Here is a 15563-nt window from a genome sequence, read left to right on the forward strand (position 1 = left end):
TAGGAATTTACCCTAAGAATGCAGCACTCAATTTTGAAAAAGACAGATGCACCCCTATGTTTATCGCAGCACTATTTACAATAGCCAAGAATTGGAAGCAACCTAAGTGTCCATCAGTAGATGATTGGATAAAGAAGATGTGGTACATATACACAATGGAATATTACTCAGCCATAAGAAGAAAACAAATCCTACCATTTGCAACAACATGGATGGAGCTAGAGGGTATTATGCTCAGTGAAATAAGCCAAGTGGAGAAAGACAAATACCAAATGATTTCACTCATCTGTGGTGTATAAGAACAAAGGAAAAACTGAAGGAACAAAACAGCAGCAGAATCACAGAACCCAAGAATGGACTAACAAGTACCAAAGAGAAAGGGACTGGGGAGGATGGGTGGGTAGGGAGGGATAACGGGGGGGGGGGGAGATGAAGGGGGGCATTAAGATTAGCATGCATAATGGGTGGATGGGAGAAAGGGGAGGGCTGTACAACACAGAGAAGACAAGTAGTGATTCTACAGCATTCTGCTATGCTGATGGACAGTGACTGTAAAGGGGTTTATAGGGGGGACCTGGTATAGGGGAGAGCCTAGTAAACATAATATTCTTCATGTAATTGTAGATTAATGATAACAAAAAAAAAAAAAAGGAAAGGGGTACTACTCCCTGATGGGATAAAACTAACTGTAAATCAACGATTACTGCATGCTTTAAATATCCTTAAGTTTGATCATTTAAAGGGTGTCAGATGATCAGCTATGGAAGTATATTTTTCTGATAATATTCCTTTCTCTAAGAAAAAAAAAATGGCGGTTCCTGTGTGGTGACCTCCAATAAGTTCTTCACAATGGTATAAAGGGCATATCAAAGTGTGGGCAAAGGGTCTGTTTGTGTTTACACAGAGGATCAAAGCCTAATTTGGCTACCCAGAAAACGAACTAAGATACGATATGAAGAATTTCCAACATCAACATACTCTGGAAGAGTCATTCCAGAAGATGATCATCAAAAAACTTCAACAAAGATCCTGGCACTGTTGCAGTTGTAGCTGCATTCATCCCACTGGTTCCTGGAATTGCCATTGGAATGAAGGAGATATCTAAGCTGGCCTGTGCATACAGTAAAACAACAAATTTGACTGAATCTATACTGTTGGAACTCAACCAATAATTAGGAGAAGTGCAAGTTGCAGCGCTCCAAAATCCTGAGACTACAGACTATCTACTGTTAAAAGAACATATGGGATGTGAACAGTTCCCAGGAATGGGTTGTTTTAATTTGTCTGATTTTTCTCAAACTATTCAAATTCAGTTAGACAATATCCATCATATCATTGATAAGTTTTCACAAATGCTTAGGGTGCCTAACTGGTTTTCTTGGTTTCACTGGAGATGGCTGGTAATTGTAGGTCTGCTTTGCTTATGTAACTGTATTCCTATTATGTTAATGTGTGTGCACAATTTAATCAGTAGTTTAAAACCTATACATGCTTAAGTTACTCTACAAGAAGATATGTCAAAGAAATAATCAATCTTCCCATGTTTTCTTCTGTCTGCTACTTCTATAGCTTTTCTTCTTCCTTCCTAATTACAACCCTTAAATAGAATTCGTGCCTCATATCAAATTTACCGAGTATCATAATTCTTCCAAGTGGTAAAGATACCTCAAGACAAATGCTGGGCTAAGAAGCCACAGGGGATAAATCTGCAAAGAAGTAAAAAGCTAACCTTTTCAAACAATATTGCTTCTCTCTCAATTACCAACTTTACTTTTTCCCTGTATGGCCCCGGAAGATGACTGGTTAGGCAGAGATGGGTAAGATTCTTCAAGGGAGGAACAACCTAAGACAGGCACAGTCACAGGGGGGCCATCAGGTGAGAAATTGGGGGGTCAACAGAGGTGAGGCTTAGAACCTCACCCCCCCTGTTTTGAGAGAAATCTTCTGCATCCATGGGTGCTTTGTTGCCCTTGTCTAGCTTGGATTAATACTTAGTCTATAGGCACCTGATCATCTACATTTGCTTTCTTACAGCACTAAACTATGTTTTCTACCTTTATCTTGCATCTACCTACCACTTCAGCATTTTATTTAAAAATAAAAAAAAAAAAAAAATAATAATAATAATAATAATAATAAGGGAGAAATGTGGGATTCACATATAAATCAAGTATAAAAATCAAACGAATATTCATATTTGACCTGATTGTTTATAGTTCATAATGCGTGATCAAAACCGAAAGTTTCTGTGATGACTGCCCTTGTACTGTTCACCATGTAAGAACTTACTCACTATGTAAGAGTTTGTTCACCATGTAAGAACTTGTTCGTTATGCTTCAGAAGATTGGAGACTGATGAGAATTAGGCTTGGGGTGAAGTAATGATTGTGCATTGAGTCCCCTATACAGAATTTTATTGTTGTTAACAACCATTTGATCAATAAATATGAGAGATGCCCTCTTAAAAAAAAAAAAAAGCAGATGGGATACATCCAAATAAAATGTAAACCCACAAGCACCAAGTAGCACCTTCTGTAATCACCAAACCACAAACAATTAGAAACAACTAGAAACCCACAGACCCATCTAATTAGAGCAGAAAGGTTATATTCACACAGTGGAGCACCGTGGCCCTGAAAATGAATGAGCTAAAACTACATTCAACACTGTACATGAATTTCATTATGCTGAGTAAAAAAGTCAGACTCAAAAGAGTAATATACTACATGTTTCCTTTTTATATAAAGCTCAAAAGCAAATACAACTAAAATAGGATATTAGAAGTCAAGATGATAACTTCACCAGGCAGAAGTAGGGCTGGGAGCAGGCACAAGAAATGTTTCCGGGTACTGGTAATACTCTGATTCTTGATCTAGGTGTTGGTTGTACACATGTCTTTACTTGGTTAAAATGTATTTCGCTATACACTTACGTGTACTTTTTTCTATGTAGGTTTTACTTCAATACAATGTTTATTAAAAAAGTCTCTAGAACAATCTGAATGGGCCTAAATCTATTATTAAAGAAACTGAATAAATAACTAAGGTTCTGAAACAAAAAAAAAACAAAAAGGACCAGGCCCACAAGGGTTCACTGGTGAATTCTACCAAACAATTAAGAAAGAAATTATAACAATCTCTACAATCTCTTTCAGAGGATAGAAGCAGAGGGAACACTTCCAAATCATTCTTTGAGGCCAGCATTATCCCAATACCAAACTAGACAGGCAGAGATATTATAAGAAAACTACAGAACAGTTATCTCTCATGAGAGAGATAACATTTACATTAGCAATGCCATTTATATTAGCATCCCCTCAAAAATGAAATACTTAGGAATAAATCTAACAAAATATATACAAGATCTGTATGAGGAAAACTACAAAACTCCGATAAAGGAAATCAAAAAAATAAATGGAGAGATGTTCCATGTTCATGGTAGAAGGCTCAATATTATCAAGATGTCTGTTATTCCCAACATGATCTACAGTTTCAACAGTCTCAGTCAAAATCCCCACATTATCTTATGCATATCGACAAACTGATTCTGAAATTTACATGAAAAGGTAAAAGATCTAGAATAGCCAACACAGTATTAAAGGAGAAGAACAAAGTTGGGAGAACTGATAATACCTGACTATAAAATATATTGTAAAGCTACAGTAATCAAGACAGTATGTTATTGGCAAAAAAGAAGACAAACAGATCAGTGGAACAGAATACAGAGTTCTCAAAACTAGACCCACACATTGGATCTTTGGTGAAGGAGGAATAAAGGTAACACCATGGGGCAGAGATGGTCTTAACAAAAAATGGTGTTTGAATGACTGCACATACACATGCAAAAAAATGAACCCAGACACAGACCTTACAGCCCTCATAAAAGTTAATTCAGATAGTTTACAGACCTAAATGTAAACTGCAAAACACGAAATGGTGTTTGAACAACTGCACATACACGTGCAAAAAAATGAACCCAGACACAGACCTTACAGCCCTCACAAAAGTTAATTTAGATAGTTTACAGACCTAAATGTAAATTGCAAAACACTAAAACTCCTAGAAGATAACATAAGAGAAAATCCAGATGACCTTAGGTATGAGGATGAATTTTTAGATATAATACCAAAGGCACAATCTATGAAATAAATAATCGATAAGCTGGACTTCATTAAAATGAAGAATTTCTGCTCTGCAGAAGACAATGTCAAAAAATGAGAAGACCAGCCACAGACAGGGAGAAAATATTTGCAAAAGATACAAACAACAACAACTGTTACACAAAATACACAAAGAATTCTTAAAACTAAAAAATAAGAAAACAGATTAAAAATGGGCCAAAGACCTGAACAGACAACTCACCAAAGAAGATATACAAATGGTAAACAAGCCTATGAAAAGATGCTCTACATGATGTCACCAGGGAAAGGCAAATTAAAATGAGGTACCACTACACACCTATTTGAATGGCAAAAATCGGGAATACTGACAACATCAAATGCTGGTGAGAATGTAGAGGAATAGCAGCTCTCATTCAGGCTGTTGGGAATACAAAATGGTACAGCCACTTGGGAAGACAGGTTTCTTAAAAAGCAAAACATACTCTTTACCATATGACCCAGCAATCAAGCTCCTTGGTATTTACCCAAGGGAGATGGAAACATGCCCATGCAAAAACCTGCACATGGATATTTATGGCAGCTTTATTCGTTATTGTCACAATTTGGAAAGAACAAAGATGTCCTTCACTAGGTGAATGCATAAACTGTGCTACATTCAGACAATGGGTATTATTCAGCACCGAAAAGAAATGAGCCATCAAGCCATGAAAAGCCACAGAGGAAACTTAAATGCAGATACAAAGTGAAAAAAGCCAGTCTGAAAAGGCTACACGCTGTGATTCCACCTATACAACATTCGGGGACAAGCAGACCATTGGGACAGTAAAAGACCAGTTGTTGCCAGGGGTGGGATGACAAGGCAGAGCACAGAGGGTTTTTAGGGCAATGAAACTACTCCGTATGAACGGAACTACTACCCTAGTGATGGGTACATGTCATCATAGACTTGTCCAGACCGACAGAATAAACCACACCCAGGTACCCCTTGTGTAGCTAGACTTTGAGTGATGATCTGTCAATGCAGTTTCATCAGGCCCAACAATTGTCCTGCTACGGTCAGGGATGTTGATAACTGGGGAGGCTATGTATGTGTCAAGGCAGGGAGTATACAGGAAATCTATGTATTGTCCCCTCAATTTTGCGATGAACCTCTAACTGCTCTAAAAAATAAAGTCTTGATTAAAAACAAAATCCTTACACACAGATCTTACAGTCCAGAGCAGGGTTTCCAAGGGTTTCCAATGGCAGTAAGGGCATTTTGGGCCAGGGAATTCTGTGTTGTGGGATGTTCAGCAGTATCTCTGGCCTCTACCCACTAGCTGAGTAGTGCCTTCAACTGTGACAACAAAAATGTTTTTGGACATTGACAAATGTCCCCTGGGGTGATCCAGAACCTGTCAGGCTCTGTCTGGGTTGGTCACCCAGATTTAAAACCAATCCCTCTCCTCTGGCCCCTCAAAACCTCTCTCCAGCTCACGTGTCCTGGTTGGTGTCATAACCTAATTCATAGATTTCATCTTACCCACCACTAAATACCGAGTTCCCCGGGGGCAGGCACTGCAGCTTATTCAGTCTGGATAACTCCTAGGGGGTTGGAAAGGTGCTCTTAGCAGGCATTCCAAGGTTGGTCAAGTCAGACAGGTTCTATTTGTTTGGGATTTGTGTGTGTGTTTTGAGGGTTAGGTTAGGTTGAAGGAACAAAAAAACCTCAAAACATTTGTAAACTGAACTATGTAAATAAAATACTCCAGTACCACAAAGGCAAATAGTTTTATAATTCCTAATCCTGTGTTCTTTATTTACATAGAAATCACAGGGGAGATCCCCAGCAGAAAAAGAGAATGTTGATTTACTACATGAAAGAAAATCTGCCTGACTTGGGCTGAAGACAGAGGTGTGTTTTGGTGGATCAGATCAGACAGAGCCATTTATTTATATAACTGAATAGGTAGGTAGATTACGGTATGTCAACTTGGTGGGATACCATATAGTCATTTAAATGATTGGTAGGATACCATATAGTCATTTAAATGATGCTTATCCAAATTTGGAGGGTGGGGAGTCTCAAGTACACTGGACTAGCTGATTCCTGAAGCTGGGTGCTGAGCATGTGGGTGCCTGCTCCAGCACCCTTTTTACTTCAACTACCTGAAGTATAGGCATGGACTGACAGTGGTCCACAGGTTAAGGAGTCAAAGTCAGACTGCATTCAATGATGCCCCTAAGTACACTGCCTGGCTAAACAGGGCTCTCTCTGAATGTAGCAGTGCCCTGACCTACATGAGGGCACAAGTTTGTTGCCTTGTTATGGACCACCACATTTGAGTAGCACTGCTTCATGCCTCTTTGTGTATCGGAAATATTTCATGAGTACCCTAAATAATGTTTACAAAAGCTCTGACAATGGAATGAATTAAGAGCACAAACAGGACTCATGGTATATAAGATCATAGATGTAAGATCATAGATCAAGGAAATAAACCAAATGTCCAGAGGTTGATTTTGGATGACCCCCATTTCTCCTTTTTTATATTTTCCATAGTGAACATCTGATACTTTTACAAGGACAAATATCCACTAATTAACTTTGTATGTATATACTTACCATGTGCAGGACGTATTTTTCTGCCTCCTGAGGTCCAGATAACTGCACACGACTTGCCATGTCTTGTAATGACAGGGTTAAAAAGGTCTGAAATTTAGAATTATCACAGGTAGAAGCAAATAAGGAAATACATTTTATTAAACACGTGCAGAGTTCTACTAAATCACTGAAAATTTGCTTTTCATTACTGTACAAAATAATTTTTGTTGTGAAGGCAATTGAAATGAATGAACCCAATGGCTTTAGTCATCCATTTTCCAGAGGAGTAATGACTTCTGGAAATGTATCCTACATGTATTTTCCTATACATCTGAAATGACACACCTGCAAAGTTATTCACTGTAGCACTGTTTGTGATTACAAAAGATGGGAACCATCTAAATGTCCATCAATAGGACTGGTTAAGTACAGTATAGTATAATTATATAAATGGACTACTATACAGTTGTAAAAAAAATTAAAAAGTGGGGACACTTTTTATGAACTCAAAGAATCCAAAATATGCATACCATGAACTATAAAAAAGGAAGATGCAGAGCTGGGTATATGGCATGCTAATATCCATGTAAAGGAAAGGGAAAGGATTACAAGAGTGTGCAAGAGCACACATATGTGTGCTTATATGTGCAAAACAATCTCTAGATGACTAGATAACTACTCAAGAAACTGGCAACATTAGGCTGGTTCTGGGGAAAGAAAAAGGGTAGTGGGGATATAGGAACTGGCTGGAGATTTTTGAATTTTTAAATTTTGTATGGTAAATGTATTACCTATTAAAACAAAATAAAATTGAGAATACTGCATTCATCCATCAAAAGTCAAAGCTAACATGACTAAACAAATGGGGAGTTCAACAGAAACCAGTGTTTACTTCTGCTGTACCTGGGAACTGATAAAAATGTCCCCTTTCAGGAACAAATTAAAAGAACTCTTTATTAGGGAAGTTGACACCTATACCACAAGGGCATTTTCAGAGCAGGGCATGCTAGAACTCTTGATCTTGAAAATTCTTGATAAGCAAATGGCCAAAAAATCTACATATACTTTAGTTTAGCACCAATGAAATTATTATTAATTTTAATAAGTATATTAATAGCCTTTACAATATAGAGACTTAGAAGTGAACATTTCTAAATACATAGAATTATTATTTTCCTATTTCAAAATAAATATAAACTTCCACCTGAATGTCAATCAGTAGAGGACTGGGTGAACAAATTATGATCCATCATTCAACAGACTAGGGTAACTGTTGCCATGGAGAGCGGTTTAAGGCATTCTCAACAGAAAAGGCAAGGTACCAAATAGCATGCAGAATACGATCCCAGTTGTATTTAAAAGTGTCTGCTTATAAAGAGACAAAGCAAGAGGGATCCAGAAAACATTGGTATGGAGCACGTTTAATATCCATGTGATGGTCTTGTCCCTAGCTGCTTTTCAGCCAGCAGGGCCATGAGACATCACCAACACTGACATGCATCTACCTGGTGAGACTTCTTGAAAAGCTTTTGATTTTCTAACTTGAATAAGAAAGACATTAGTGGGGCGGAGCCAAGATGGCAGCATGAGTAGGACAGTGGGAATCTCCTCCCAAAAACATATATATTTTTGAAAATACAACAAATACAACTATCCCTAAAAGGGAGACCAGAAGATACAGGACAACAGCCAGACTACATCCACACCTGCGAGAACCCAGCGCCTGGTGAAAGGGGTAAAATACAAGCCGCAGCCCAGCGGGACTCAAGGCCCCTCACCCCAGCTCCTGGCAGGAGGAGAGGAGTTGGAGTGGGGAGGGAGAGGGAGCCCAGGACTGCTTAACACCCAGCCCTAGCCATCCGCACCAGAGAGCAGACACACAGTGTATGCATGGGGTGCTGGAAACTAGGGAAGCAGGACAGTAAGACCTGTGAACGGGTCCTGCAGCTGGCGCCTCTGGGACAAAGAAAAGCGAGTGCTTTTTTAAAGTCTTAAACGGACAGGGACCCCACAGCTGGACGGAAGCATCCTAAGTCACAGTCCAGCAGCTGGAAATTCCAGGGAAATCCGGGCACACCAACCCCCTCAGCAACAGCTCTGAGACCCCTCACGGAGGTAAACAGCCAAACAGCCCCCCGTCTATTACCCTTTCGGGGCCCCGCCATAACAGACCAGCACCTGAGGCTGGCCACGCCCAGAGCAAGGGAGCTTCCTCAATACCCAGTCCCGGCAAGATAGACAGACCCAGTCTACATGCAATTGCCCAACACAAGCCACTAGGGGTCGCAGCTGTCCCAGTAAAGAAAGGCCAGGAGCAAGTAGAAAAAGTCTTGACTCTCCCAGCTGACAGACCAGTCAATAGCATACCACTGCACCTATCAACATGAAAAGGCAAAAAAATTTGATCCACACAAGACTAACCCAGACATCTTCGACATCTTCCCCTGAGAAGGAACCTGGGGAGATAGATTTAACCAATATTCCTGAAAAAGAATTCAAAACAAAAGTCATAACCATGCTGATGGACTTACAGAGAAATATGCAAGAACTAAGGAGGGAGAATACAGAAATAAAACAAGCTCTGGAAGGACATCAAAGCAGAATGGATGAGATGCAAGAGACCATTAATGGACTAGAAAACAGAGAACAGGAATGCAGAGAAGCTGATGCAGAGAGAGATAAAAGGATCTCCAGGAACGAAAGAATATTAAGAGAACTGTGTGACCAATTGAAATGGAACAATATCCGCAGTATAGGGGTACCAGAAGAAGAAGAGAGAGAAAAAGGGATAGAAAGTGTCTTTGACGAAATAATTGCCAAAAACTTCCCCAAACTAGGAGAGGAAACGGCCTCAGACCACAGAGGTACACAGAACTTCCATGACAAGGGATCCAAGGAGGGCAACACCAAGACACATAATAATTAAAATGGCAAAGATCAAAGACAAGGACAGAGTACTAAAGGCAGCCAGAGAGAAAAAAAAGGTTACCTACAAAGGAAAACCCATCAGGCTATCATCAGACTTCTCGATAGAAACCCTACAGGCCAGAAGAGAATGGCATGATATACTTAATGCAATAAAACAGAAGGGCCTCGAACCAAGAATACTGTATCCAGCACGATTATCATTTAAATATGAAGGAGGGATTAAACAATTCCCAGACAAGCAAAAGTTGAGGGAATTTGCCTCCCACAAACCACCTCTACAGGGCATCTTACAGGGACTGCTCTAGATGGAAGCACTCCTAAAAAGAGCACAGAACAAAACACCCAACATATGAAGAAGGGAGGAGGAGGAATAAGAAGGGAGAGAAATAAAGAATCATCAGACAGTATTTATAATAGCCCAATAAGTGAGTTAAGTTAGACAGTAAGATAGTAAAGAAGCTAACCTTGAACCTTTGGTAACCACAAACTTAAAGCCTGCAATGGCAATAAGTACATACCTTTCAATAATCACCTTAAAAGTAAATGGACTGAATGCACCAATCAAAAGACACAGAGTAATAGAATGGATAAAAAAGGAAGACCCATCCATATGCTGCTTACAAGAGACTTACCTAAAATCCAAAGACATGCACAGTCAAGGGATGGAAAAAGGTATTTCATGCAAACAGAGAGAAAAAAGCAGGTGTTGCAATACTAGTATCAGACAAATTAGAGTTCAAAATAAATAAGATAACAAGAGATACAGAAGGACATTACATAATGATAAAGGGCTTGGTCCAACAAGAGGATAGAACCATTATAAATATATATGCACCCAGTACAGGAGCACCAACATATGTGAAACAAATACTAACACAATTAAAGGAAGAAATAGAATGCAATGCATTCATTTTGGGAGACTTCAACACACCACTCACACCAAAGGACAGATCCACCAGACAGAAAATAAGTAAGGACACAGAGGCACTGAACAACACACTAGAACAGATGGACCTAAAAGACATCTACAGAACTCTACATCCAAAAGCAATAGGATACACATTTTTCTCAAGTGCACATGGAACATTCTCCAGAATAGACCACATATTAGGCCACAAAAAGAGCCTCAGTAAATTCCAGAAGATTGAAATCCTACCAACCAACTTTTCAGACCACAAAGGCATAAACTAGAAATAAATTGTACAAAGAAAGCAAAAAGGCTCACAAACACATGGAGGCTTAACAACACACTCCTAAATAATCAATGGATCAATGACCAAGTCAAAATGGAGATCCAGCAATATATGGGAACAAACGACAACAACAACACAAAGCCCCAACTACTGTGGGATACAGCCAAAGCAGTCTTAAGAGGACAGTATATAGCAATCCAGGCATATTTAATGAAGGAAGAACAATCCCAAATGAATGGTCTAATGTCACAATTATCAAAATTGGAAAAAGAAGAACAAATGAGGCCTAAGGTCAGCAGAAGGAGGGACATAATAAAGATCAGAGAAGAAATGAATAAAATTGAGAAGAATAAAACAATAGCAAAAATAAATGAAACCAAGAGCTGGTTCTTCAAGAAAATAAACAAAATAGATAAGCCTCTAGCCAGACTTATTAAGAGGAAAAGAGTCAACACAAATCAACAGAATCAGAAATGAGAAAGGAAAAAATCACGACAGACCCCACAGAAACAAAGAATAATTAGAGAGTACTATGAAAACCTATATGCTAACAAGCTGGGAAACCTAGGAGAAATGGATGACTTCCTAGAAAAATACAACCTTCCAAGACTGACCCAGAAAGAAACAGAAAATCTAAACAGACCAATTACCTGCAACGAAATTGAAGCGGTAATCAAAAAACTACCAAAGAACAAAACCCCCAGGCCAGACGGATTTACCTTGGAATTTTATCAGACATACAGCAAAGACATAATACCCATTCTCCTTAAAGTTTTCCAAAAAACAGAAGAAGAGGGAATACTCCCAAACTCATTCTATGAAGCCAACATCACCCTAATACCAAAACCAGGCAAAGACCCCACCAAAAAAGAAAACTACAGACCAATATCCCTGATGAACGTAATTGCAAAAATACTCAACAAAATATTAGCAAACCGAATTCAAAAATACATCAAAAGGATCATACACCATGACCAAGTGGGATTCACCCCAGGGATGCAAGGATGGTACAACATTCGAAAATCCATCAACATCATCAACCACATAAACAAAAAGAAAGACAAAAACCACATGATCATCTCAATAGATGCTGAAAAAGCATTCAACAAAATTCAACATCCATTCATGATAAAAACTCTCAACAAAACGGGTATAGAAGGCAAGTACCTCAACATAATAAAGGCCATATATGATAAACCCACAGCCAACATCATATTGAATAGCGAGAAGCTGAAAGCTTTTCCTCTGCGATCGGGAAACAAGACACGGATGCCCACTCTCCACACTGTTACTCAACATAGTACTGGAGATCCTAGCCATGGCAATTAGACAAAACAAGGAAATACAAGGAATCCAGATTGGTAAAGAAGAAGTTAAACTGTCACTATTTGCAGATGACATGATATTGTACATAAAAAACCCTAAAGACTACACTCCAAAACTACTAGAGCTAATATTGGAATTCAGCAAAGTTGCAGGATACAAAATGAACACATAGAAATCTGTGGCTTTCCTATACACTAACAATAAACTAATAGAAAGAGAAATCAGGAAGATAATTCCATTCACAACTGCATCAAAAAGAATAAAATACCTAGGAATAAACCTAACCAAGGAAGTGAAAGACCTATACTCTGAAAAATATAAGACACTCTTAAGAGAAATTAAAGAGGACACTAACAAATGGAAACTCATTCCATGCTCCTGGCTAGGAAGAATTAATATCGTCAAAATGGCCATCCTGCCCAAAACAATATACAGATTCGATGCAATCCCTATCAAATTACCAACAGCATTCTTCAATGAACAGGAACAAATAGTTCAAAAATTCATATGGAAACACCAAAGACCCCGAATAGCTAAAGCAATCCTGAGAAGGAAGAATAAAGTCGGGGGGATCTCATTCCCCACCTTCAAGCTCTACTACAACGCCACAGTAATCAAGACAATTTGGTACTGGCACAAGAACAGAGCCACAGACCAATGGAACAGAAGAGAAACTCCAAACATTAACCCAAACATATATGGTCAACTAATATTTGATAAAGGGGCCATGGACATACAATGGGGAAATGACAGTCTCTTCCACAGATGGTGCTGGCAAAACTGGACAGCTACATGTAAGAGAATGAAACTGGATCACTGTCTAACCCCATACACAAAAGTAAATTAGAAATGGATCAAAGACTTGAATGTAAGTCATGAAACCATAAAACTCTTAGAAAAAAACAGAGGCAAAAATCTCTTAGACATAAACATGAGTGACCTCTTCTTGAACATTTCTCCCCAGGCAAGGGAAACAAAAGCAAAAATGAACAAATGGGACTATATCAAGCTGAAAAGCTCTGTACAGCAAAGGACACCATCAATACAACAAAAAGGTATCCTATAGTATGGGAGAATATATTCATAAATGACAGATCTGACAAAGGGTTGACATCCAAAATATATAAAGAGCTCACACACCTCAACAAACAAAAAGCAAATAATCCAATTAAAAAATGGGCAGAAGAGCTGAATAGACAGTTCTCTAAAGAAGAAATTCAGATGGCCAACAGACACATGAAAAGATGCTCCACGTCGCTTGTCATCAGAGAAATGCAAATTAAAACCCCAATGAGATATCATCTCACACCAGTAAGGATGGCTACCATCCAAAAGACAAACAAGAACAAATGTTGGCGAGGTTGTGGAGAAAGGGGAACCCTCCTACACTGCTGGTGGGAATGTAAATTAGTTCAACCATTGTGGAAAGCAGTATGGAGGTTCCTCAAAATGCTAAAAATAGAAATAGCATTTGACCCAGGAATTCCACTTCTAGGAATTTACCCTAAGAATGCAGCACTCCGGTTTACAGATGCACCCCTATGTTTATCACTGCACTATTTATAATAGTCAAGATATGGAAGCAACCTATATGTCCATCAGTAATGAATGGATAAAGATGTGGTATAAGAAAAAAACAGATCCTACCATTTGCAGCAACATGGATGGAGCTAGAGGGTATTATACTCAGTGAAATAAGCCAGGTGGAGAAAGACAAGTACCAAATGATTTCACTCATATGTGGAGTATAAGAACAAAAGAAAACTGAAGGAACAAAAACAGCAGCGGAAGCACAGAACCCAAGAATGGACTAACAGTTACCAAAGGGAAAGGGACTGGGGAGGATGGGTGGGTAGGGAGGGATAAGGGTGGGAAAAAAAAAAGAGGGCACTACAATTAACACGTGTAGTGTGCGGGGGGCACGAGGAGGGCTGTGCAACACAGAGAAGACAAGTAGTGATTTTACAGCATCTTACTATGTTGATGGACAGTGACTGTGAAGGGGAATGTGGGGGGAACTTGGTGAAGGGGGGAGCCTAGTGAACATAATGTCCTTCATGTAATTGTAGATTAATGATACCAACATAAAATTTTAAAAAAAAAGAGAGATTAGTTTAGCTAGAAAAATCCTTTCATTTTTTCCCCCATTCTATTATTCTGGAATTGGGACATGATGCCAAAAAGTGTAACTGCCACCATCAAAAATTCGACCTTCTGTCTAGACATGTCCTTTGATGACAGTGTCCTGCTGACAAGCAGTTATGGTGGCCCTCCCCTAGGGGCCCTATGCAGTGTTTACCAGTCCAGCAGACCCCAATCAACCCTGAGTCGGCCATGCAGGACCCAGGACACTGATGACCATGGAGACACTGCCCCGGGCCAGTGTCTTGAGGCCCTTCCTGTTGGGTCAAACTATTGTTCTGGCTTTATCTGATCCAGAAGTGCACTTTCCTGTACTGACTTCTCAGAGTATAAGATATTGACTTATTTCCAAGTGAGGAGCTGTGGTTGACTATTTCACAAGACAGCTAACTGATGGCTTCTGCAGTGATGCCTACTAATTGGATTCTTAAGTTCTAATTCTTCACTTTTCTTGTGTTGCAATTCAATACTTTTCTGAAACATACTTTTACCTTTATAAAAAGTTACCTTTATCAAAACCTTAAGTACTAGTCACAAATGAGGTACAGCCATTTTTCAATGGCTACCTCTTGATGGTGAGATAGGATTTCACCTAGAGTGGCTCTACTGGTACCTGAACCAAACAGAAAATTTTGTGGGGAAAATTAGGCTGCCGATCACCTTGAGTCTCAGAACCTCATCTTTTGTGCCTGTGGGTCAAGTTGGTTTTTCTCTGGCTGAGAGGTTACATTTGTTTTTTATTCTTTTTGAGTTGTTTTCTCTTTCATACCCTTCACTTTCCTCTTACAAATGAACTTTTTACAGACTCTTTGCTGACTACCTGGTGTCAGGAAGCTAGTTACTCTCTCTCGAGTGTCTAGGAGGCGTTCCCTTCTCTTGGTCAGTGACCATCTCCTCACCTTCCTTCCTCTTCCCCCCGCATGGTCTGCCTGTCCCCATGACCTGCCTGTCCCCACGACGACCCCCTGCTCCCCACTCTCCAGGCTTCTCCAGGCCCTCACCTGTCATGCTCACCATCCTCCTCCAGGGCCCAGAGGCCCACCCTGTTATGTTGCCTAGCAGACACCTTCTATTCTTGCTGCTTCTTCACCCACCTCACATGCTGACCCGGTGTAGGGGGTGCACGCAGGAACCGACTCCCCACACTCTTACCAGCTGTGAACTGCAGCATGTGACCAGACTACTTCTCAACAGAAAAAAGCAAGCTGCTCCCTGTCAGTTTCCTTTTACTTGCAGCATTTGCTTTCCTAGCTCACTTGGGATTTCATTT

General features: G+C 39.6%; 1 protein-coding gene across 4 annotated transcripts in view; it reads right to left on the minus strand.

The window, feature by feature from the left end:
- COPS3 (COP9 signalosome subunit 3) overlaps positions 1 to 15563 on the minus strand; it is a 34100-nt gene that overhangs the window by 4725 nt on the left and 13812 nt on the right. For 3 of the 4 annotated variants that reach the window (XM_037019618.1, XM_037019617.1, XM_017651196.2), the window contains one exon: positions 6726 to 6812. The exons of the other annotated variant lie outside the window; for it this stretch is intronic. In XM_037019618.1, the coding sequence (XP_036875513.1) occupies positions 6726 to 6812 (87 nt within the window). The remainder of the gene's footprint in view (positions 1 to 6725; positions 6813 to 15563) is intronic. 4 annotated transcript variants of the gene reach the window in all.

Source organism: Manis javanica, chromosome 4, assembly GCF_040802235.1.
Source record: "Manis javanica isolate MJ-LG chromosome 4, MJ_LKY, whole genome shotgun sequence".
NCBI classification, from domain to species: domain Eukaryota; kingdom Metazoa; phylum Chordata; class Mammalia; order Pholidota; family Manidae; genus Manis; species Manis javanica.